Below are 25,493 nucleotides of genomic sequence, written 5' to 3' on the forward strand. Positions count from 1 at the left end.
AAATATCAGAATTTCACGTTTCAGCATTTTTGTGTGAAATTTTCAGGAATGTTAAAATATATATAGCGTTAACATGGGAACATCACATATGTACAGGAGTTTCGGTGAAGTTTAGAATGTTATTTAAGCAAACAGTTACGGAGTACAGAGCATGCACCAATTGTCTTGGTCAGACAGTAAAACGATTTTAACTGGAATTTAATTTGTTCCAAATTCCTGATAATTTTGTATCGTCGGATCCCTAAACCAAGGAATGAAAGGTAAAGACACTAACCAAGGTGCCCCACTTTGACTTCCAGAAGGAGTGTCGTGTACCTTCTACAGGTTGGTTGGTTTGTTGTTTAACGCTTCACTCAGCAATATTCCAGCTGTATGACGGCGGTCTGTAAATAATCGAGTCTGGACCGAAATCCAATGATTAATATCACGAGTATCGATCCCCACAATTGGGATCGATGACATGCATCAACCATGTCAGCGAGCCTGACCACCCGATCCCGTTAGTCGCCTCTTACGACAAGCATAGTCGCCTTTTATGGCACGCATGGGTTGCTGAAGACCCGGATCTTCACGGGTCGCCAGGGACTTCCTGTACTGAGGTCCATGCGTATTTACGCTCACGGGTCTGAGTACGGTTCAAAGTTTTATATATTTTCCCGGCTAAAACAACTAAACAGTTTCTTATCTGTTCAGCAGAGGTTGTCCCCTGTTTGGGTAAGAAAGCGTCAGCTTCCGAAATTGAGCCCTGGGGTTAAACTGGGGTATTTCCGTCATTAGGCCCGGGGCTTAAATACGGGAAGTCCAGGTAACCTGGCCATATACTGGCGTCGGCTTTATTTGTCAAACTCAAACTCAACTCCAAGATATCTTGGGCATGGTGTTTCAGTGTGCTGGCACGATGAAACAGATTTAGTCCGGACTAGCAGCCATACGCACACACAAACACACACACACGCACGCACACACACAGACACACGCACGAACGCACACACAAGGACCGCTTCCGTTTTCTAGTGGCAGAGCTTCCATTTGGTGAACGGAAGGTCTGGGGTTCGTTCCCCGGCCGCGTCATGCCAAAAGGGGTATATAATGATATATAATGCACAGGTTGCATATTTCATCAGTAATATATGGATCAAATACACCAAGTGAAAAGCATAATGTGTCAAGCGATAATGTATAATATTTTCCACAAAACATTATACGTGCATGTTCCTGTTTTCCAACATCATGCATTTTAGTCTGTGTGGCCTGTCGGGATGAAATTGAAACTTTTCTCCGTAAATTCGGTTATTTTGTTTATATGCCCGACTTCACAGGCAGGCGCGTTTTTATTGGACTGAGGATCATGTCAGGGCTGAGCTCCCGTACTTTTCACTGAAGATTTTCTTTTGTTGTCTTAACACTTACAGATGCACGCGATTGGTGGTTTTGCATTTTAACGTTGTGATCCTTACCAAACTTTGAGTAATCCTTTATCATTTTATTCCCATATATACCAGTTTACTTTATAAAGTGAAAATTACTTCAGGAACAAAATACAGAAGTGAAATTGTGCACGCCAAAACAGTTCCAGCACTGATAAGAAAGGCATGTTTGTTTTGCTTGGTGCATGCAGGTGGCCAACCTCAAGTAAGTCAGTGCTAAAATTACATGCCAATGTTATTGTCCACAATGGTAAGATCAATGCACCTTTTGTTTCTACCATTGCATGCAGGTTCGTGTTTTTATGCGGGAGTAAGGATTGCTTGCTCTGGACTTGACCAACAATATTACGATTTGGATTGTTACTCAGTGTGTAATCCTTTCCGTGAGCCTGGTCTCTGATCAGGGAGGGCATGCATTCGTATACAAAGGTCAGTTGCAGACACTATATATGAACTAGGTATAACAAAGTGGCTAAGTCTGACCCCGAAGATGATCTCTCCACTTGATGATGTAAATGCTACTGCAAGGGTGTAGCAGGACATGACGACAAACGTACTTATCCTGACCCAGTCGATGATCTCTCCACTTGATGATGTAACTGCTATTTTGAAGGTGTAACGGGACATGACGACAAACGTACTTATCCTGACCCAGTCGATGATCTCTCCACTTGATGATGTAACTGCTATTTTGAAGGTGTAACGGGACATGACGACAAACGTACTTATCCTGACCCAGTCGATGATCTCTCCACTTGATGATGTAACTGCTATTTTGAAGGTGTAACGGGACATGACGACAAACGTACTTATCCTGACCCAGTCGATGATCTCTCCACTTGATGATGTAACTGCTATTTTGAAGGTGTAACGGGACATGACGACAAACGTACTTATCCTGACCCAGTCGATGATCTCTCCACTTGATGATGTAACTGCTATTTTGAAGGTGTAACGGGACATGACGACAAACGTACTTATCCTGACCCAGTCGATGATCTCTCCACTTGATGATGTAACTGCTATTTTGAAGGTGTAACGGGACATGACGACAAACGTACTTATCCTGACCCAGTCGATGATCTCTCCACTTGATGATGTAACTGCTATTTTGAAGGTGTAACGGGACATGACGACAAACGTACTTATCCTGACCCAGTCGATGATCTCTCCACTTGATGATGTAACTGCTATTTTGAAGGTGTAACGGGACATGACGACAAACGTACTTATCCTGACCCAGTCGATGATCTCTCCACTTGATGATGTAACTGCTATTTTGAAGGTGTAACGGGACATGACGACAAACGTACTTATCCTGACCCAGTCGATGATCTCTCCACTTGATGATGTAACTGCTATTTTGAAGGTGTAACGGGACATGACGACAAACGTACTTATCCTGACCCAGTCGATGATCTCTCCACTTGATGATGTAACTGCTATTTTGAAGGTGTAACGGGACATGACGACAAACGTACTTATCCTGACCCAGTCGATGATCTCTCCACTTGATGATGTAACTGCTATTTTAAAGGGGTAAAGGGACATGACGACAAACGTACTTATCCTGACCCAGTCGATGATCTCTCCACTTGATGATGTAACTGCTATTTCAAAGGTGTTGCAGGACATGAGGACAAACGTACTTGTCACCAAGAAAAATAACAAACCTTTACCGTCAAAATGTTTAATCACAATAATTAACTGTGCATTAAGTGATACATTTCTTAGAGTAGCACTGTAACAAATACAAACCACAGATTGGGAATGTCAACAGCAAACAGAGGATGCGTGGGGTCATATTGATGACCTGAGTTCCAGAATGTGTGTATCAGTACGGGGCTTGGCCTATTCCAGATATTGACAAATATAAACCAAGGATTATAGTTAGTTTGGGCTGGGATTAAAACCTACAAGCAATATTCCACCTACATGGCAGAGGTCTGTAAATAATCGAGTCTGGACATGATATAATCAGCATTGATCTACGCAATTGGGATTCGATGACAAAAAACAACCAAGTCATCGAGCCTGACCTCCCGATCCCGTTAGTCACCTCTTACCACAAGCATAGTTACCTCTTACGACACACATGGGTTGCTGAAGGCCTATTCTAACCCAGATCTTCCCGAGTCCACAAGCAAAGAATCCTGGCACAACTCTGCATAGCGAATTGTGCTGCCTTACACAACTGGGCTTCATTGCTCAGGATAGTTATTTTCTGGTGGGTTTTCATTAAGTCAAAAACAATAAACATGCATTTAAATATACAAATAAATAAATTCAACAAATACAGAATTAATCTTTTGACTAAAGTGTCCTATTTTAGATGATTTTGACTGGAATTACAAGGTACATTTTATTTGAAAGTAAGCCCACACAAATTTATCTAATTTAAAAAAGATGGCAAGATTTATATAATCTGTTTATAATATAGATCTGGACTGGAAAATCAAATTACTGACATGATGAGCCTTGATCCAAACAGATTAAAGTTGGCCCGTGAAGATCCGGGGAATAAAAGGTCTTGTCGTAAGTGGCGACTAACGGGATCGGGTGGTCAGGCTCGCTGACTCGGTTGATGCTTGTCATCGATCCCACTTGCGTGGATCGATGCTCACAGTGTCAATCACTGGATTGTCTGGTCCAACAATTCAGATTCAGAGGCAGGTAATGAAGCAAGTATTTATATCAATCCAGTGTGTGTCTTCCCACTGACATTGGTACAGGTTAATAACAACTTGTGAAGCTTCAGTCCATAAACTATTTCCCAGACTAACGACATGTAACAAATCATGCCATGTTTACATCATAGAAACAAACTGAAATAAAGTGCCTTTCATTTCGGATGATGTCATGCTGTTTATGTACACAGTCTTCGCTGTATACAAATGAGTCATGAACTACCTCTTTGTCATTCATTCATATACACATTAGTTCCTGTAACAAAAACAGAAAATGACAACCAAAACACTGACTTGGTTTACGCTTGAGGTTAAACATGAAAGCTGAACATTGCAGTATTTCCAAGAGCTGCAGAACAAAATGGCTCTCTGACAATATGTGTCCACGTGATTTCTTGATAGTTTTGATTATACATACAGACATCAGACAGAAGATTATACAATTATAAAGCATTATAAGATGTCAGATAGAAATCATTTGAAACTGTCTTCCTTTTCCCAATACAATAATGTGAAATCGGTCACAGAGCCAGTGAAGATGAGACACAAGGAGCTGATGCTATTGATACAGATATACCAGCACACAATGTAGATGTACTGCGAGATCAAACCTTGAAAAGCTGTCGTGAAGTGAGACACCATCACAGACATCCTCAGAAATTAAGCATAGAAAAAAGTTAAGATGCAATTTTCGAACAGCATAGAGTGAGGGGCAGAATATAAATATAAAAGAAAGTGTAGTGGGTTGATGTACTGTATATTATGCCAAACGTGTTTTTAATTTTAATATTATGAGGTGATTGTGATCATGTATTACAGTTATACTGAAGTTTAATGTATAGTGAGTGCGTGAGTTGGGTTTAACGCCGCGTTTAACAGTATTCCAGTTATATCATGGCGTGTCAGCTTAATGTGGGAGGACAGCCCGAAGTGATGCAGATCTCATATGTTTACCCCTTCAGTGAAACCCACGAGCAAGAACCTAGAAACATAAGTGAGGTGAACCGGGATACGAACCCACGATCATAGGTTTCTGGCGTTCCCAAGGGACGCAACTATGCACAGCGAGTAGCGGCGCCTTAGACGACTTGGCCACCCGTGCCCCCAACTTATCATAAAACACAGACACTTAAAGTGAAATATAACAAACATGTCCTATGATGAGTAACTAACATTTTCAAAGATCATGTCTTTTTGTTATAATTTTCCTGTAAAGTATGTTGTGCAGACAATTTATCGGTTGTGCAGTGAGTACGTTAACGGCAGCTTGCACTATGTGCAGTGGAGAAAAAAGCACGCATCGCACCCTTCAAGCTATACACGTATAATGTCAATTTATGTGAAGAAATACAAAATGTCTCATATTTACAAAAAAACCTGCCTATTTATATATATATTTGATATAACAAAATCAACAAAGCATCAAAGCAGGCTCAGGTCCTTTAGTATTTACCACAGGGCTGACTATTGAAATTTATTGCTACTGCAAGAGTTTTTTAATAGCCATTAACACTAGTGTCAAACTATTGCAATAGTAAGGCCACCGTTTCCTAGGTTGCCCAGAAGGACTTACCGACATGTGGTTCATCGGTATGCCTGTCTGATCAATTTAGAAGGATGGTATGACATTAAAGTTACTATTCTTATTTCAACTTGTTATCAATATATTGTCCTCCAGCCGTGGAAAAGTGTGATGCATTGACAGTTCCATTGATCAAGAGACCACTAATCATAGACAAGACCTTTCCACTCCCCCGCGTAATACCTTGAACAGGTAAGAGTGATTCCAGGGAGTGTGGGAGTGCCTGGCGGTTTCCATGAACAGGTGGTGTGATGGACTTTGGTTAGTTTGATGACCTACGGTCATTCCTCTATCGGTGCTTCCTCTGCTCACTGGTTCTGGTTCTGGTCAGCTAAAGTGGGACACTTGTATTTTCTGGACACTGCATCCACCCAGTCCACGATCTTGCCTGGAAAATTGGAGAAGAAACATTTGAAAGAAATTTTGCACATCAGGCTAAACGAACATGATCATACTAACAAAACATGAAAGTAGGAGGCACTGTCTTAGCTGGAGTCCATTTCAAGTCATCGTGTACGTGATTTGTGTGTTTGTTTGTTTGTTGTTTAACGCCGCTCTCAGCAATATTCCAGCTATATGATGGCGGTCTGTCAATAATCGAGTCTGGACCAGACAAGCCAGTGATTGACATCATGAGCATTGATATATGCAATTGAGATCGATGACATGCATCAACCAAGTCAGCGAGTCTGACCACCCGATTCCGTTAGTCGCCTCTAATGACAAACATAGTCGCTTTTTACGGCAAGCATTAGATTTCGGTGCCAAAGTAATGAAAACATAACCAAGATGAGAGAATTCAAGAGTGGTATTATCAGTCAATGACAATGCAGGATTAGGAGGAAATCCATTTGCTGCTGACACAAAAGGACCTATAGCTATTTCCTGTTGAAGTCGAAGGTAATGCCAAATACGGTAAACATGAGTGTAGCGATGTTTTGAAGAACGTTTTGGAGAACAATTGTTACCCTACTTTGTCTATTTAGACACTACAGCGTATAGTATTGTTGGTCCACATATTTGATACAGTTGCTATTTTCAATCGGTCTGTATTTGACTAGTTGTCATCTCTACAATACGTCGATACGGCATCTAACTGGAGCACTGCTGAGTCTCTAGGACATTGCCTCTATGTAATTAGTGTATTCACTTACTTCTAGATGGATATACATTCCAAAATGGAGCAAGTCGACAAATGTGAATGACTTGAATCAGACTGGCTGGGACCGCTGATTGGTTCCAGCCAACCCCCCTTTAAATGCTCCTGTTATAACCCAAACTCACTCAAGGCATCCAGCTCTTTCAGCAGATGAGACCGATCTGCCTTGGCTGGACGTCTGGGTGGTGGTGTTGGACGGTGGTCAATGCTGGACCTTGTATTCCTAATGATGTCCACCCTCCTCTGTCCTTGGGAATTTCCAAAAGGGAAGCTTTCTGAAAAACATTTAACAAGAGGCTAGAGGTGACTGCAGTTTTTTAAAATAGTGTGTGAGCGAGTGAGTTGGGTTTAACGCCGCTTTTAACAATATTCAAGTTATATCACGGCGTGTCAGCTTAATGTGGGAGGACAGCCCGAAATGATGCAGGTCTAAGACATTTACTATTTCGGTGAAATCCACGAGCGCGGGTATGGTGCTGACAAACCTAGAAACATAATCGGGGAGAACCGGGATTCGAACCCACAATCATAGGTTTCTGGCGTGCCCAAGGGACGCAACTCTGCACAGCGAATCGCGGCGCCTTAGACAACTGGGCAACCCGTGTCCCCTTTTTTAAAATATATCTGACCAATGTTTCAATATGATTCTACATATCACTTTATCTGCATTGTGAAGTTATGTTTATGAAATAAACAACTTGTGGTTGTTGTCTATTTTAGGATTTTAAAACGACCATGAGTCGTTTATCTCTTGTATGAGATATCACAATTGTGTACAGCCAGATATTCTCCATCTTACGGAGACAAGAGAGTTAACAGACTATAAAAGTCCAGTTTCCACCCTTGCCCAACTAGGCTGGTATAATGGATTCTTGGCATAGTCCAATCAAAATCCCGCAACGGAATCGAAATCCGGTTCGTAAACTATCATGCAGGTTTCAGTCGATTGCAGGATTTGCAAAGCATGTGCACCGCCAACTCGTTGTCAACAGATATTAAATTATTTTTTTCAAATCTTTTCATGTTGTTAAACAAGGTGCTCACATGATTTGATGCACTTCGCGATGTAAGACCCGTCTTATTACAATATGCATCTTGATTATCGATCAGATCGTCTTGACTGGGCGCCGCCATTTGGTTTGAAACAAATGCATGTGATGTGAGAGGTGAAATATGATTGGTCCATAGGAGAGACTTAGAAGGAACGTAACTTGTAATAACCACTGGTGGCGCTACGTTCGAGCCCAGGAATTCCTGCCCTGTTGAATCGGCAAGGGTGGAAACTGGACTTTTAAAGTCTGTTAACTCTCTTGCCTCGGGAAGATGGATATTCTCACAATTGTCACTGTGTCTTTTCTACCATTACCAATGGTCATATCTCTGTTCGGCTACGGAGTTGACCTGTGGCGCCCAGCTACATCTATGGGGACCAACTTACTAGACACTTCGCTATAAAAAATAACATCGCCCAATTACGATGTCATCAAGATGCGAGCGTATGTTCGAATCTCCAGAAATGACGTCACACGTTATATTTAACATTATAGAACGTAAAATGGACTTTCCGACATTTCTGAGGACGTATTCTATTCAGGGAGTCATCATTTTTAAAATGTGGGTAAATATTCTTTAAGCTTGTACATTTTATCAACATCCTTAAAGAGGCTGTACAAAATCTCGATATCTCATATAAGACATAAACGACTTGTGGTCGTACAATTAAACACTGCAAGGAGAATAAAATCCCCGCGCCATCATGGTTTATTCGACCTGCACCGGTTTATTGTATGATAAACAACGACCACGATCGTTTACTTCTTAAATATTGCAATACAATTAATTTGCCAATACACAGTACTTCTGAGTAACCACATATATATATCTGGATTTGAAGACATTATACCACACATACCTTCGATCACATCCTTCTGTCCAATACGAGGGGACTCCGTCAACAGTCCATCCTCAAGAACTACAAGTGCATCCGGGTATCTCATGTTGTTGGGGATCTTCTTCTTCACATACAGATGCACATCGACTGTGGTTGCATTGAGTGGAACCTCTTCGATCCAGATATTGTGTCGGACAACAACCTTCTCACTACTGGACGATATCTCGGTGGACTCCACTCTGACCTTCAACCCTGGAGGAGGTTCCGGTTGAACGGGGCGGGGCTCGTGCTCCTCGTACATGTGTAGGATGGTGTTGATGCGGAGGGCATGATTCGGGGGCACTTGTAGAATATAGATGTCATGCTGGTAGTTTATTGTGACGGAGAACACATGTTCCTGGTTACAGTTTGGGCAGCAATGTTTGTCTTCATTCCCCATAATCTGATAAAAACAGGAATATATATATCATAATATATACAGGGTTCCACGTGTCCATCAAATCTGCACAATTGACGCCGCTTTGAACAGTATTCTAGTACATCATGGTGTGTCAGCCTACTGTGGGAGGAACCCGAAGTGATGATGTTTCTGCATTTACCCCTTTTTGGAAACCCATGAACACGGGTATGGTGCTGACAAACCTAGAAACCTAATTGGGGCGAAGTGGAATTCAAAGCCTCGATCATAGGTTTCTGGCGTACCAAATGGAAGCAACTATGCACAGCAAATTGCAGCGCCTTAGACGACTGGGGCGCCTGTTCCCCTAGTAAGAACTAGAAAGCCATTCTAACTCCCTACCTTCTAAAAACCGTCGTATCCTGGGGCAGAAACACTTCACATAACAAGTAAGACGTAGCACTAGCTCATTTCATACCCGAACTCAATGAACAGGTGTAGACATCACAGTGTTAGAAACTAAAGAGGTCCTGGGGTCCTTGTGTTGTTTTGCTAAGGTATTTGATCTATGGACCCCCGCCCCCCCCCCCCCCCCATAATCTTCAAGTTTTAACATTAGGCCAAAACAAGAACAAGTATTATGTTTCTGGTCCCCTCCCACGTCGTTTTCATCCATCTGCATCATACTTTTTTTATTTTCTGAATTGTAAACCTAGGGCAAGTAAATCAAACCTGCTTTCCCAATAATGAACATTTTAACTGCACATGGCATACAATGCCTCTTGTGTCTGTGGGATGATTATAAGACCTTTTTGGTTGTCTGGGGCAGTTTAAACCAGTGTAGGAATTTGTTTCCAAAGACCCATGGCCAGGAGGACTTGTTCATGAACAATGTTGCAAAACCTCACCATTTCTTAGTAGCCCCAAATAATTCCAATAAACTACAAAATGAAAACAAAATGACAACAGGCTTTGACATGCCTTAACTGACACAATGATTCATAGAATAAACAAGTATTGACTAGACAAATGAGCCAGCTTTGCGGAAATGTTACTATCCCAACTTAAAAGTCACCGTCATTTGGCTAGTAGTCTGTGAGGCAGCTTTTTCAAACACAGCACTCTACTGAACTTTTATAAATTGCTGGCATTTAACCTGCAGACAAGGACATTTTTCCCCCAGAATAAGTTTGTTAATGTCATGCAACAAAAAAGATCCCAACGTAACAGTTTTTTCTTTGGCCTCGTGGCCATGAAAAGTACTTTCTGCCTTTCATGCTTAATTTCGCACACTGCACCATGACAAAAACCTGGCTCGTCCATCATTCCTGTGAGAATAGTTGCTGTTGCCTGCTGACCTACAATGTGTAACTACACGGGGACTGGCCACCCCCCAGACAGGCAACTGCTCCGCCAGTGAGGAAGTGACTAGGAATCAATTTGAACAACTAATCAGGTGTTATCAAGGAACTACGGTGTCTACAATGTTTGGATGGAAGGATATCTCAGACATTCTGCAGTCTTCATAATTAGAATCATGCACTTTGGTCTATGGATAACTCAAGCTTGACTCGGCTAAGGCCAGGTTCACATAGAGCCGATTATGGTTCCCATTTGAGATCAGACAGCGCTACGACACGAAAAGTGAAAAAGTCGGATTACTATCCTCATTGGTCTGGAATGTCCTATCAGTGTCTGAATGCAGTCGTGTACGTTCGTAACAGAGTCCTACGGATCAGGAAAGGTCCAGAGAGGTCGGCCAAGTACTCCCGATAGTATGGTGCGTCCCGTAACAATCGAGAAACTCGACAAACGTGACTATGTCGTGACAGATTCTGCTTTATCAGATCGAAGTCGTAACAATGCCTTGTGTTGTCTGGACGGTGTCCTGCGGATCTGGACGCTGTCGTGATGAACGGGCATGAATTGTTCGTTGCTGTTTCTTGTCGATTGAGTCCAGATTGCGTCCAGATCTTACCGCTATGCGAACCATCTTTGTCGGTTCACTGTCTGATATCTGTCGGATCGCATTCGGGAGAATCGGAACGCTGTCGGGACAGATTCGGTCGTGTTTGCTGAATCGGGACCCTTCCTGAACAATATCTGATTGTTTGTGAATTTCCCACCACGAATCACAGGATCTTGATCAGACTTTTGACAAATTTTAATCGGTAATGGTCCTATCAAGGACTGCAGTAAAAACCCTTAATGTGTGACTGAGTTTGTTTGTTTGTTGTTTAACGCCTCGCTCTGCACTATTCCAGCTATATGACGGCGGTGTGTAAATAATCAAATTTGGGCCAGACAATCCAGTGATTGATAACATGATAACTGATGTATCAATCAAGTCAGAAAGCATGAACACCCGATCCCGTTACTTGCCTCTTTACACAAACTTAGACCAAATATAACATTCGTGACCAACTTGTGTTATTCCGGGACAAGCCGAATAGCGACTCGTGCCCCTCTCATGGCCATTTTTGCGACCGGGTTTCGTCTTAGCGCAAACGGGCATACTTAAAACAATTGTCAACTCGTTGTGTAATGGTTCACACATATTTCCCAATATATTATATGTATTTCAGATGCAATTTAAAGCACATCTGGACATGCGGATTTATACAGTTTGATTGAAGACATTTAACTGTGTCTTGGGTGTATTTTTAGATGCAAGACATATGTAAAATCAAAAATTATTTCTGAGGGATTCTTTGACGAAGAACTTGAAATCATACGCGCATTCTGATTGGTTAGTAGTATTATCGCACATAACATTCATCGATAGGGGGACGAGTCTTCTCGCATGTTACGGAAAGGGGCGAGTGGTGACGAATGTAAATATAAAGTACCAGAAACAACATGGCAGACAGCATTTGCTGACATTTGCTCAGCCAGTTTCACGCAGGACAATACCATCAGAAGCGCCTTTCAAAACTGCTAGGAACAAAGAGACAGGCAAGATGTCGGTGTCCGTGGAGTGATTAAAAAAAACCCATGGGGGTTCAGGTTAGAATAGGTCCCTAGCAACCTATATACTGGTCAAAAGATGCGACCAATGGATCTGCTGGGGAGGCTCGTTGACTTGTTTGATGACATGGACCAAGGTCAGAAGTCATCAGTTACATGCCATATAGCTGGATATGCAGGATGGAGAGAGAGAGAGAGAGAGAGAGAGAGAGAGAGAGAGAGAGAGAGAGAGAGAGAGCAGGACCAAGGTCAGAAGACATCAGTTAAATGCCCGGGTTACTCAACCCATTGTCAAATTTACATGCTTTTGTTGGTTTATTGTTTAACAATATTCCAGCCAAATGATCGAGGTACACAACCAGACAATCCAGTGATTCATATCATGAGCATCAATCCACACAGTTTGGGTAAAATGATTGTTTGTTGTTAAACGCCAAACTCAGCAATATTCCAGCCATATGGTGGCGGTCTGTAAATAATCGAGTCTGGACCAGACAATCCAGTGTTTGACATCATGAGCATTGATCCATGCAATTGGGATGCTTGACATGCATCAACCAAGTCAGCGAGCCTGACCACCCGGTCCTGTTAGTCGCCTCTTACAACAAGCACAGTCACATTTTACGGCAAGCATGGGTTGCTGAAGACCTATTCTACCCTGGGTCTTCCCGGGTCTAGGGTAAAATGACACCCAGCCACATTCCAGCATAGGTTATAGGACCATATAATAATAGTCACAGCGATAATATTGATAATTCATTACCTCAAGATTTAATTCAGGGTAAAGAAAAGGCTGAAAAGACTAATTACATATAATATTAATGATTAGTTGTTTGTTGTTTGTTGTTAAACGCCGCTCTCGCCAGTATTCAAGCTCTAAGACGGCGGTCTGTAAATAATCGAGTCCGGAAAACACAATCCAGTGCTTGATATCATAAGCATCAATCCACGCAACTGGGATATGATAACATGCATCAAACAAGTCAGCAAGCCTGACCACCCAATTCTGTTTGTCGCCTCTTTTCACAAGCATCGTTGCCTCTTAAGACAAGCATGGGTTGCTGAAAACCAATTCTAACCGGATCTTCAGAGGTTTATTCTTATGATACTTGACTGGATTGCAAAACAGTTTGTAAGACTGGAGAGAAAAAATCACTCATGTCTCGATAAATAGGTTAGCTTATTGCAGACATTGTGCACATGGACTAACGGATGTAACTCTGTAAAAAAAGAATTGACGGGGCCAATTTTCGAACTTAGTCTTTTAAATAAGCATGCAAACTTTCATTCATGTTTCTTCAGTAGTTTCTGAGAAAAGATCTCCACATTTCACACTGTATGCACTTAGTTGAAAAGCATGGAGCAAAGGGCCATAACTCTGTTAAAAAGTGAATTTATGACACTAATTTATGAACTCATTTGAGATAATGACCAGTAACACCAGTGTGTTAAGTTTTATTTCTCTGATTTAAATAGTTTTTGAAAAACATTTCCCCTTTAAGAAGTGAACGGATGGACCGACGGAAGGACGGAGTCTGTTCCTATATCCCCCACAAGTATGGGACACGGACATACATTAAAGCACACTTAGTTATCTCCCCTGGATCATAATGGCAGTCACAAATGCCTCCTCTGTGTTTTACATTCTGTGACATGGATAATCGCTTACAACTGGATTAGAATTTCTCACTGGGTCACAAATGTTCAAAATTATTTTTGATCTGAGGTCAATATTATCACTAATCATTTGAAGTTACATTTATGAAAACATGAAATTTAAAATTGTCCCAATCTGACACATTTCCTTCAATCAAGATGAGAGCATTGTTTACGTTAACACACATCCTTCCTTCACATCAATTTGAACCAAAATAAGTCCATATAAACAGGAAATACAATGAATACCAGTCAGGAAGTTTTGTGGAGTGGATTGTTCAGTGTCGGCAGTTAACGTTGTGCCTGGTAATGTAGATGTTTTGATATTTTGATATAGGTAAAAAAAGTCAACTTGATATGAAATGGTTTCAGTACGTAAAGTGATTGGTTCCTTTTTTTTTATATATGCAACTTCTGGTCCAATGCCATCGGATTCCTTCAGTTCAATGAAGACAAAATAATGCCGTTCAGTATTCTTCAATATCCCAAAATCATCAAAAGGCACCTGTTCACCATTTGACTGATCTGTATACCAAGTTTCATCAAGAAATATTCAACAGTAATGGAGTTCTATTCTGGAAACGAGCACTACCCTCATTTTCAGTATGAGTCCAACTTACTTGTCGCATTAAAACCAAAAAAACCTTTAAAAATCCCAAATCATCAAAAGGCACCAGTTCACTACTAGACTGATATGTATGGCAAGATTAATCCAGAAATATTTCATGGTTTTCGAGTTCTGCTCCGCACACAAGCACAACCCTCATTTTCAGTACAAGTCAAACATTTTTCTATTTTTTTCAATCCAATTCAGTAGTAATTGTTACATATTTCACATAATGACACATGACATGTAATCTTATCCTTATAGGTGTATGTTACATACCTATACAACAAGAGAGCAAATTAAAGCAGGCCAGGGTACTGGTGTACATATCTATATCAGGTCAGCAGGTAGCGATAGTAGCAGGCTACATTGCCATGTTTATTATTTCTGCCAAGCTAAGTGAGTGAGTATGGTTTTACACCGCTTTTAGCAATATTCCAGCAATATCACGGCGGGGGACACCAGAAATGGGCTTCACACATTGTACCCATGTCGGGAATCGAACCCGGGTCTTCGGCGTGACGAGCGAACGCTTTAACCACTTGGCTACCCGACCGCCCCTCTGCCAAGCTATATCCCCACAACACAGTAGTGGGAACTAATCATGATAAAAAGAGAGAGAAATTATTACCTAGACAGTTCATTTGCAATTTGTTTCCATTTTCTGTCAAACTGTCTTATTGTCATGTTCTTGTGTGCTATTGATTTCTCTATCTGAAATATTTCAATACAAGTCTTCAAAAAGAAAATTTGTTTTTCAAATTGCATATTTAAAAAAAATAATTTGTTATTAAACGCCGCACTAAGCAATATTTCGGCTGTATGATTGTGGTCTGTAAATAATCGAGTCTGGACCAGATAATCCAGTGATTGACATCATGAGCATCGATCCACGCAATTGATTTTCGATGACATGCGTCAGCCAGTCTGACCACCTCATCCCGTTAATCGCCTCTAATGACAAGAATAGAATGGAGATGATAACAGTATTTCTTGTATTTCAATGATAACAGTAGTAATAAAGAGCTGGAGGCTTTATCGCACTGGCCTAATTTTACCCTTGTATGCAGTGATGAAATAGAATGTTACATTACTGAATTTAGGAAATAAGATTTCTATTAAAATCTCGAGTTTGAACAGAGTATTTTTTTCCCAATTTGCCTGCCAAGGGCACTTGTTTGGAAGCCTTGATAAATCCTTGTATAAACTAAGCAGAGTGGCTAAAGCAGATTTTCGTTTGATATTACCATCTGACGTGAAATGTTAATGTTATTATAAGTCAGGATTAGTTTGAGTAATGGACTTGATTTTCGTTCTCAGCTCCCTTGGGAGTATACACCCGGAGCTGCCTGTGAGGCGGAAGAAGGTTAACATTACCATTTCATCCTACCAGGTACCCACTCACTGCTGGGTGAACAGAGGCACATTTCGAACAAAGTCACTTGCCTAAGGATACACAACATGTGGCACTGAGTGTGGGGCAGGACCGAAGCCCTAGAAACTCTCTGGAGCCAAGCTGCCAAAACGCGGTCACCCATCAAACTAGTCTCTTGGACCGACGTTGCTTAACTTCACCTGATTTGTTTACCTTTGTGCTGTGCACAGGACCACGTGCCACCACATAATATAGCTAGATTGTTGCTCAATGCATTTCGACGAACTATCTGATGTGCCCATACCTGTTTGTGCACCCAAATGTGAGGTGAAATGGGTTTAATGTCGCATTCAAGATTATTGCTCTTACATAGCGGCGTGCATGCATGTGTGTGTGCATGTGGCTGCTTGTACTAGTCCAGGATTGTACCGGTTTATGGTGCTAGCCCACTGAGATACCATGCTGCAGTTTAACATGAATACCCCACCCAGACACAGTGTGCTGACTCCGAGCCGACCAGTCCTTGTTTTATCACCCTAATGCTGAATATGCCTGGCAACAGGTACCCTTTTTAAGATCTTTTGATGCTGACGCATCTGGGGATCAGACCACCGACCTTCCACTCTCCGGGCAGAGTCTCAATCCACTAGACTACGGAGCAGGGGATGAGACCACCGACCTTCCACTCTCCGGGCAGAGTCTCAATCCACTAGACTACGGAGCAGGGGATCAGACCACCGACCTTCCACTCTCCGGGCAGAGTCTCAATCCACTAGACTACGGAGCTGGGGATCAGACCACCGACCTTCCACTCTCCGGGCAGAGTCTCAATCCACTAGACTACGGAGCTGGGGATCAGACCACCGACCTTCCACTCTCCGGGCAGAGGCTCAATCCACTAAACTACAGAGCTGGGCCATGCTTTGTTTGTTTGTTTAATGCCACACTCAGCAATATTCCACCTACATGTATATGACAGCAGTCTGGCAATAATCGAGCTTGGACCAGACAATCCAGTGATTGACATCAGGAGCATTGACCTTCGTAATTGGGATACGATGACATGTATCAAAATTAATATTTTTTTAGAGGATCACTTTATCCAGCGCCTAATGAATTTTAATGAAATGTTGATTTTTCCTCAATTTGACTCTAAAGGAATAATTCATTTGAATGCACACATGCTTAGATTATTATTCAGTGTTGTGTCATTGGGCAAGTGACTTTGTTCTAAATGTGCCTCTGTTCACCCTCCAGCAAATGGGTACTCAGTAGGATGAGATGGTAATGCTACTGTTTACCTTCTACCACCTCAAAGGCAGTTTGTGTTCGATACTCCCCAGGGAGCTGAGAATAAGAAATCAAGTGTGAATTGCCATTTAGAAAGTGGTCAAATGTAACAGGTGTTATATTTGTGATAACACTTTCTTAGTAAAGTACAGATTCTCGTAATTTTTTGGGTTGAGTCCCATCCGGGATTTGAACCCACACCACCAGAGTGAGGCACCTAATCGCCAGCACACAAAGTCAGCGATCTAACCCACTCAGCCACCGAGGCTTCCACTAAAATGAAAGTCCGACAACTGGTAGTCTAGATCACATACTTTGTGTACCCCTCTGACGAGTGTCAATTGGCACGGCTCCCACGGGTTCGAATCCCGGATGGGACTCAACCCCCAAACGTACGAGAATCTGTACTTTACTAAAAGGTGTTATCCCAAATATAACATCTGTTACATTTGCCCACTTTCTGAAAGGCATTGTGAATTCATAGCTTTTCGTCATGGGAGCCGTGCCAATTTACACTTGTCAGAGGGGTACACTCGCACAATGCACAACTCAACCTCAGCTCAATCGACATCTGTTTTCTGTGTTTTCACCCATGATCATAGGTTTCTGGCATGCCTAAGGAATGCAACTCTGCATAGCGAACTGCAGCGCCTTAGACAACTGGGCCGCCCGTGCCCCCTCACTCTATGTAAACCTCAATGTGATATGGAAAAAGCATAAGGGACAGGGGTTGTTGACAGACTATAGAAATCTAAACATTTTGGTGAAAACCATGAACACTGGTAACAGAGCTACAGATTAGATGCTTATTTACGTAAAATACTCCCCAAACATTTTCAAAACCCAATTACTTTCAATTATTTTTGGTACAGAAACGTATGCATTAAATGAAAAACTCAAATGTATAAAATCAGCACGCGTAAATACCCAATGGAGCTTTTTCAGCTTGCGTACAACGGAGCTATATTCCAAATCACAATTATGAGTCAATTTACTTTCTGAGTCAAGCCTGTATATTTAGAACCGTTATATTCATCTAAAAAATATTTCATTTTTTAAAATCTTAAACTGTTCACTTATTTTGGAAACAACCCCAATAGAGTGATGAATGGATGAGTGAAAAATATTATTTATCCAATGTTAAATTTGATAACTCAATTAAAATAGAAACCCAAGAGTAAAAACTCAATTGCTCAAAATGTTATCTGGAGCTCTGCTGGTAAGCTGCTGATAGAACCAGTATCTTAATCAGGGGAAAAGAGAGATTTGACCCCATAATCAGCGGAACCTTGTACAACTAAGAAAGACAACTCTGTCCGTAGAATGTGTAAGTCCCTGGGCCAGAGGTGAGTGAGTGAGTGAGTTTGATTTTTACGCCACTTTTAGCAATATTCCAGCAATATCACGGCGGGGGACACCAGAAATGGGCTTCACACAGTGTACCCATGTCGGGAATCGAACCCGGGTGTTTCGGCGTGACGAGGGAACGCTTTTACCACTAGGCTACCCGACCGCCCCCTGGGCCAGAGGTGTTCCATAAATAATACATGATGTGAATAATGAACATGACACTGTGGACTGTCCTCGGTTACTGACACCTACATGGACCTACTCACAGACTTCAGTGTAGCTTGAAATATAGATATCTGCACTACCTACTAGGGCTGGGACGGGTAACTCGGGTACTCGGGTCAGGTGGGTCCTGAGTAGGACCCGGGTACCCACAGGACTACCCAGACCTGTGGTTAGTCACGTGATATATTGTTTTATGGCAAAAACTCACTATAGCTCAGTGGTTACACTACAAGTCGCTAATGTTTGCATTTCTTTCTGACGATGCACACATTCCTTTTGACATGTAAATGTTTGAATAAAGATAAAGCTTTAGTCAACTTCAGTGTACGCATGATCTGATCATCAGATACGTGTATCTGAATAGTTTTGGCCAGGTCTGCGGTAAAACAATTCCCAATGACATTTTGTTCCCAATTCTTGAGACCTGCAGAGGGTACCTGGGTAGGGTCAGGTAATAGGGGTCGGGTACCTGGGATGTAAATTTGGACTCGTCCCAGCCCTTCTCCCAACATGCATCACTAAGCTCTTACAAATAAGGGGAGATAATCATGTATATATGCCTTAGCGTGTTCACAGCAGGCATGCTGTATATATAACTTCATCAAGTCAATAATTAGTAACAAGTAATATTTGTCTGTATAAAGTGAAAATATATTTCAAACGTAATAAAGGAAAGGTGTCCTGTTGTGTTTTGTTGCGATGTAACTATTGAAGGATGCATTAAAAAACTTGTCACTCCGCATTCAGTTCACTGGGGAAAAGAAAGATTGACACATATACCGTATTCAACGTAATAAGCGCCCAGGGAGCTCTCAAAAATAGAAATAAGGGGCTCTTATTAGAAAATTATTTTGATGAAAAAAAACTGATTTGAAAGAACGTAAATTTCGTGGTTTATGCTGACACCCTGAAATGTTTATATACGACAGATATAAGGGTGCTTATAACACACGGGTGCGTATTATACACGAATGAATAAGTCTTGTGTAGTCATTGATCAATCGGAAGGGGTGTTATTTGGGATTGTTCACTAGCCAATGATTAGCAAATATTGCCGTGGGCGCTTATTACGTCGAATACGGTAAGTAATGATTTGGCGCTATATTCGTATGAAAAGTATCTAAAGTACATTTAACAGCCAAACCCAATTACATTTTCTAACCATTTAGAAGTTGAAGTCGTACACATTCCTACTGCGTCACATACAGCTAGAAGATGCCGCACAGCTCGAGGAGTTTACAAAATGGCGAATGCGACTTCAAGTTCGATGCGACTGTATTTAAAAGTGTTGTCAACACTAATATTATGCTATGAGTTGAAATTAACTTACATTTGGCGGAGGAGTGGCAGAGATGTTGACAACGTAGCGCTGTCTTCGTGTGAGGCGAGCGACTTGACTCTGAATGCTTCCCGAATACTCCAGTCGGGGAATTCCCTTCCGTATCACGTGACATTGCCGATTACGCGTTACTATAAATACTATATCAGCAGTGGGTTTATACGCGGGTGCTTTTTCCCGTGGTAATTCCGGTTTGGAAACTTACTGATGGGAATCAAGTTTACCTGAAACGAAAACCGCTTGTTTGTGATCTACAGAATCGCCATTATTTGCATAATTGGTTACGATAAAGCAGGAAATATATGAAATATTTCATTATCTAACAAAAAGACTATATTTTCTGATGGTGTTTATACAGGGAAATAGAATTCCTGTAAGAGCGGAAGGTCGGGGGATCGATCCCGATTTCTCGATATTTCTGTACGCCTATCATAACTCTATGCACATTGCTGATGCATCTTTTGTTTTGCATGTTCTAACCATACATGTGTAATCTAGGTCAGGCCCCGATTTCTCGAAACAAACTTAAGTTTTTACTCAAATCTGAAACTGAGTTTGCAAAAAAAAACCTCAGCTGAGTTTATAACTCAACTGCATTTCTCAAATCAAACTCGGCAAAAACTCAGCTGAGTTTTCAACACAGGACTCAAGTCCGATCTCAGTTTTTTTATGCGATGTAAGCGGCCTTGGCGCGAGATTTGACTTCCGCTTTCAATGTAAACACTGGACCGTAAACACTTTGCCATCTGCACATGAGTGTCAACGTACGAGACGCGACGGTTTAATGTCGATGGTGACAAGAGGAGGCCGAATTGGACCGAGGGGGAGAGGGAGCTACTTGTTGAAGAAGTACATATGCGTCACGATCGCTGTTTTGGAAAATTCAAGGGGTGTGGCATGGGCGCAAAAAACAAGGAGCAGTCATCGGGAGCAGATTACCGAGGTCCTAAATGCGTAAGTTGATGCACATTATTATTCAGATGTAACATTGAATGTAGTATCTAAGTTAGTCTGTCTTACAGACCCTGATACAAATATATATCAAATACAGCCCATGCAAGTCTATAATGTTTGGCAAGTCTAGATCACTGCAGTTTCAGGCACAGACCCTGATATAAATATATATCAAATACAGCCCATGCAAGTCTATAATGTTTGGCAAGTCTAGATCACTGCAGTATCTGAAAATGAAGAGAGTCACTGGGCTCCTTTTTATTATATTTTTATTAAGATAACTGAACAACTGTTTTTTTATGTACGATATTTTCATTTCAGAGACTAGATGTTAGTCTATATCTAAGTATATGTTGGAAATCGAATTACCCTGCTGGGTACACTGAGCCTTTGACAACGCGAACCAATGCATGTCTACACGCATCCCAGCCAAGACTGTCAGACCCATGTGCACCGCTACACGTATTCATAGCCCTCATTAAAATAAATTAACACTGCCCCAAACTCACCCATTTTCTAAATTCTGGACCTGCCTTTGTTGATGATGTTGTTGAAAATGAATGACATAATGTAGCCTATTTTAGTAAACGTATATCTACATATCAGTGAGAATTTTAAAAAAAATTCCAAAATATTGGATAAATTTGTGAATGACATATCATAATATTTTAGCATAACTGTGAAAATTGTTTACTGAAAAGAAGCAAATTGTATTCCAGAAAAAAACAGTTTTGTGCGAAGATCTGCAGATGAGGGCAGGAAGCAATATGCTACTTGAAACAGAGATGTATGTTTACATATCAAATGACGCTGTATATTGTATTTTGTATGCAACTTGCTACTAATTATTATTGTTTGTACAATTTCATAAATGTTTTCATTATTTGCATAAATAAATATTCCCATCTTCCCTTGAATTATTCACTCATAACTCACTATAAGGGTTTATTGAAAATGTCTGTGTTAAAAGTGCCTACACAATGCATACAGTAGTTTTCCTTCGTTCAGCGAAAGAAAAGTCAGATGAAATAAGGAGGCCTAACCCTCCAAAGGTCAGCTTGTGGAACTGACACTCAAGGGAGATAAGTTGCGTACTGTTGGCTGAACAAGCTAAAGACATAACTTTCTAAAGTGTTACGCTTTCTGTAATGTTTTTACGTCCTCATCTTGTTCAAATAACATTTTGATACCATGTCCTAACATTTTTTGATACAATTATGATTTATACAAAGATGCGTGACCATTGATACAATGTCAAAGGATACTGATAATGAACATATTGTATTTTAAGTGATGGAACCGTTTATTGAAAATGTAGACATTATGTTCTGATTTATTTTAAGTCAGGTTTACATAACACATTTATCAACAACACAATATTTCACTGGGTGGCGTCTCCTGCAGTCTACAGGCAACAGGTTTATTCAAGGCTAATATGTAAAGTAGTGCCAGTGCAGTCAAACAGGTAGAAACCATCAGAGGTAGGATCTGCACACGATAGCATGTGTGTTTTGCATATGTGGTGATGTTGCGTTACTTATTGTGCTGTAGATGGGGATTCAGCTGCAGCTTCACTCCTGGAGGCAGTGACATCAACAGAAAGTGCCTTTTGTGACAATGGTAAGACATTATAATCAGATGTCAATAGAATAAAAGACCCGTGAAGATTCCGGGGTGGAATAGGTCTTCAGCAACCCATGCTTGCCGTAAAAGGCGACTATGCTTGTCGTAAAAGGCAACTAACGGGATCGGGTGGTCAGGCTCGCTGACTTGGTTGATAGATGTCATCGATCCCAATTGCATGGATCGATGCTCATGATGTTAATCACTGGATTGTCTGGTCCAGACTCGATTAATTTACAGACCGCATCATATAGGTGGAATATTGCTGAGTGCGTCGTTAAACAACAAACAAACAAACAAACAATAGTATAAAACAAGATGTTTTTGTATGTATTTGCAGAAATACAAGCTGCCCTTTCACCACAAATATTTTTCCCTCCACATTTTTGCTTGCAACCAGTTCAATACACACCAACAAAAAAAAATCACATCAGAACTTGCAATACAATATTTCCAAAATCAACTTCTACAGTATACACATGTATATCAAACACTGATGTACTGTTTCATCATGTGAGGCCCATTTCTGGTGTCCCCCCCCCCCCTCGCCGTGACATTGCTGGAATATTGCTAAAAGCGGCGTAAAACCATACTCACTCACTCACTCACTGTTTCATCATGTGAGGCCCATTTCTGGTGTCCCCCGCCGTGATATTGCTGGAATATTGCTAAAAGCGGCGTAAAACCATACTCACTCACTCACTGTTTCATCAACTGGGACGTCGCCATTTTAACACCATTTTATAGTATGTGAAACAAATTGGCAAATACCCCTGAACAAACATTAGGAACTAATCTGAGACTGAGACTTGAAAATCTCAAATTACTGGCTGCCTTCTTGAAAAAAAACCAATATTTTTTTGTAAACGTGTAATAAAGTAATAAATATTTATCTGGCCTCAATTTACACAATAGTTAATGACATGCAGTCATTCACTGTCTAGTATTATCTTACTTGGAATAAGTCATGTAAATATTGGCAAGCTTCTTTTTCAGGTTTTGCCCTAAATTTGTGTAACTGAATGTAAGCCTTTTTTCAACTCTACTTTTGCCAATTTTCTTCAATGTACTCTTACTTTAAGAGAAACGAAAACCTGTGTTATGATGAGCAGGTATCTTCCTGATCCTTGAGTTCAATAACATTACCTGTAAGCTAATCTTTGCAAATCAACTGATATGTTTGGTCTGGCCCCAAAAACAATTTGAATACTTTATTGGAATGGATGTAATCTTGATAACATTGATAAGGGAGATAATCTGATTTTTATCAATGTTTTACTCTGAATAAATGTTGAACTTGAAATACTATTGTGGATTTATTTATTATCCCCTGCTATGATATGAAGTGGAAGGGTGCCATAAGAATGTGTGCAGTCTGTCTGTCCATTCACATGAAAAATGCCAAACTTTTGGAGGTATTTTTCAATAAATGTTGGCCATTTTAGTCATACAAAAATATTCTTATCTTTCATTACTGTAGAGGGGGCACGGGTGGCCCAGTCGTCTAAGGCGCCGCGACTCGCTGTGCAGAGTTGGGTCCCTTGGGCACGCCAGAAACCTATGATTGTGGGTTTGAATCCCGGTTCGCCCTTATTATGTTTCTAGGTTTGTCAGCACCATACCCGTGCTCGTGGGTTTCATCGAAGTGGTAAATGTCTGAGACCTGCATCACTTTGGGCTTTCCTCCCACATTAAGCTGACACGTCATGATATAACTGGAATACTGTTAAAAGCGGTGTTAAACCCAACTCACTCACTCACTCATTACTGTAGATGCATCTATACTGATACATTTCAGTGGAGGCAGTGGGTTTATACCACATCAACTGGACACATGAAAATGCACAAATCCTCTCACACAAATCAAACATTTTGGTACACAATTACATATGTATATATAATCACATATGATACACATAGTTATTCATGCATCAAATTCACACCTTGGTTCATAAGATGAATCTGCTTACTGAATGAATATTTTAGTCAATTGTTAAAACAAGCATCTGGTATGGGGACTAAATCTTCCCTTCCATACATCAAATAGATTTCTGAGAAGAATGACTGGCACATGTAATTTCTGACATTAACACCACTCCAGTCATTAGCAATGTTGACATTGACATTGGCAGTTTTTCCATTCCATATATGCAAATTAATTATATCTTTTCTATCAATTCCTATGTTGTGAAGTACTACACATGCTGTGATAATTTGACAGGCCCTCTCTGGTGATGTTCTAAGGCCACTATGTAAACAAGAAAATCGCCGCTTTAAGATGCCAAAGCTTTGTTCTATTAAAACTCTGGTTCGGACTTGGCAGCGGTTATACTTTTCTTGACTTCTAGATGCTGGAGAGAGGAATGGTGTCATCAGGTAGGTTTTGCAGGGGTAGGCTGAATCCCCTAACAAAAAACCTTTGTATGTGCCTGTAACATACAAAAATAAGAACATATGACATATCTAATTCTGTCACCCAAATAATAATTCCAACGGCAGGGGAGATAACTTGATAGACATGATCACACAATACAAATGAGAACTTTAGTATTTCACATCATAATGCAGTCTCTCTGCAAAGGATGCTAGAATATAGTGAATGGGGTTTTTACATTTCTTCATGAAAACATTGCAACATGACAGCTGAAGTAATATTTAACAACTTCAGTGGTTACATGATCATACTTTATTTCTGACAGCTCTGAGTTATATTTTGGCTGGACAAACGAGTCTGCATTGTCCAATCCTACGACACATACGCTATTATATACTTTATAAACCTCCGGTGACGTCATCCTATTGTTCTCCAGTCGGGTTAAATCTCATAAACAGGGACCTTGTCATGTCCCTGGGATTTTATAGGATATTCAAGTCATATTTGCTATATAATGTGTTATAATATCCCAGGGATTTTATATAATGTCCTGGGTATTTTATAAATATAACTTCCGTTCAGATTGTAAC

General features: G+C 40.8%; 1 protein-coding gene across 1 annotated transcript; it reads right to left on the reverse strand.

Moving 5' to 3' along the window:
* Positions 1-5,102: 5,102 nt before the first annotated feature.
* On the reverse strand, positions 5,103-20,071 carry LOC124122821. The gene is made up of 4 exons (XM_046485967.2): positions 19,944-20,071; positions 8,768-9,188; positions 6,981-7,130; positions 5,103-6,084 (listed from the first exon to the last, which is right to left on the reverse strand). Exons 2-4 carry the CDS (start codon positions 9,183-9,185, stop codon positions 6,005-6,007), a joined length of 648 nt encoding a protein of 215 aa, XP_046341923.2. The 5' UTR covers positions 9,186-9,188; positions 19,944-20,071; the 3' UTR covers positions 5,103-6,004.
* Positions 20,072-25,493: the final 5,422 nt, after the last annotated feature.

Source organism: Haliotis rufescens, unplaced genomic scaffold (genome assembly GCF_023055435.1).
Source record: "Haliotis rufescens isolate VD_foot unplaced genomic scaffold, xgHalRufe1.0.p SCAF_14, whole genome shotgun sequence".
NCBI lineage: Eukaryota > Metazoa > Mollusca > Gastropoda > Lepetellida > Haliotidae > Haliotis > Haliotis rufescens.

Bases quoted from the DNA above. Each gene is read 5' to 3' on its own strand.
- LOC124122821 (XM_046485967.2), bottom strand. From the start codon at position 9,185: ATGGGGAATGAAGACAAACATTGCTGCCCAAACTGTAACCAGGAACAT. The intron at 7,131-8,767 runs GTATGTGTGGTA...AATGTTTTTCAG, and splicing joins ACAGAAGGATGTGATCGAAG to AAAGCTTCCCTTTTGGAAAT. The intron at 6,085-6,980 runs GTGAGTTTGGGT...CCAATTTTCCAG, and splicing joins GAAAGAGCTGGATGCCTTGA to GCAAGATCGTGGACTGGGTG.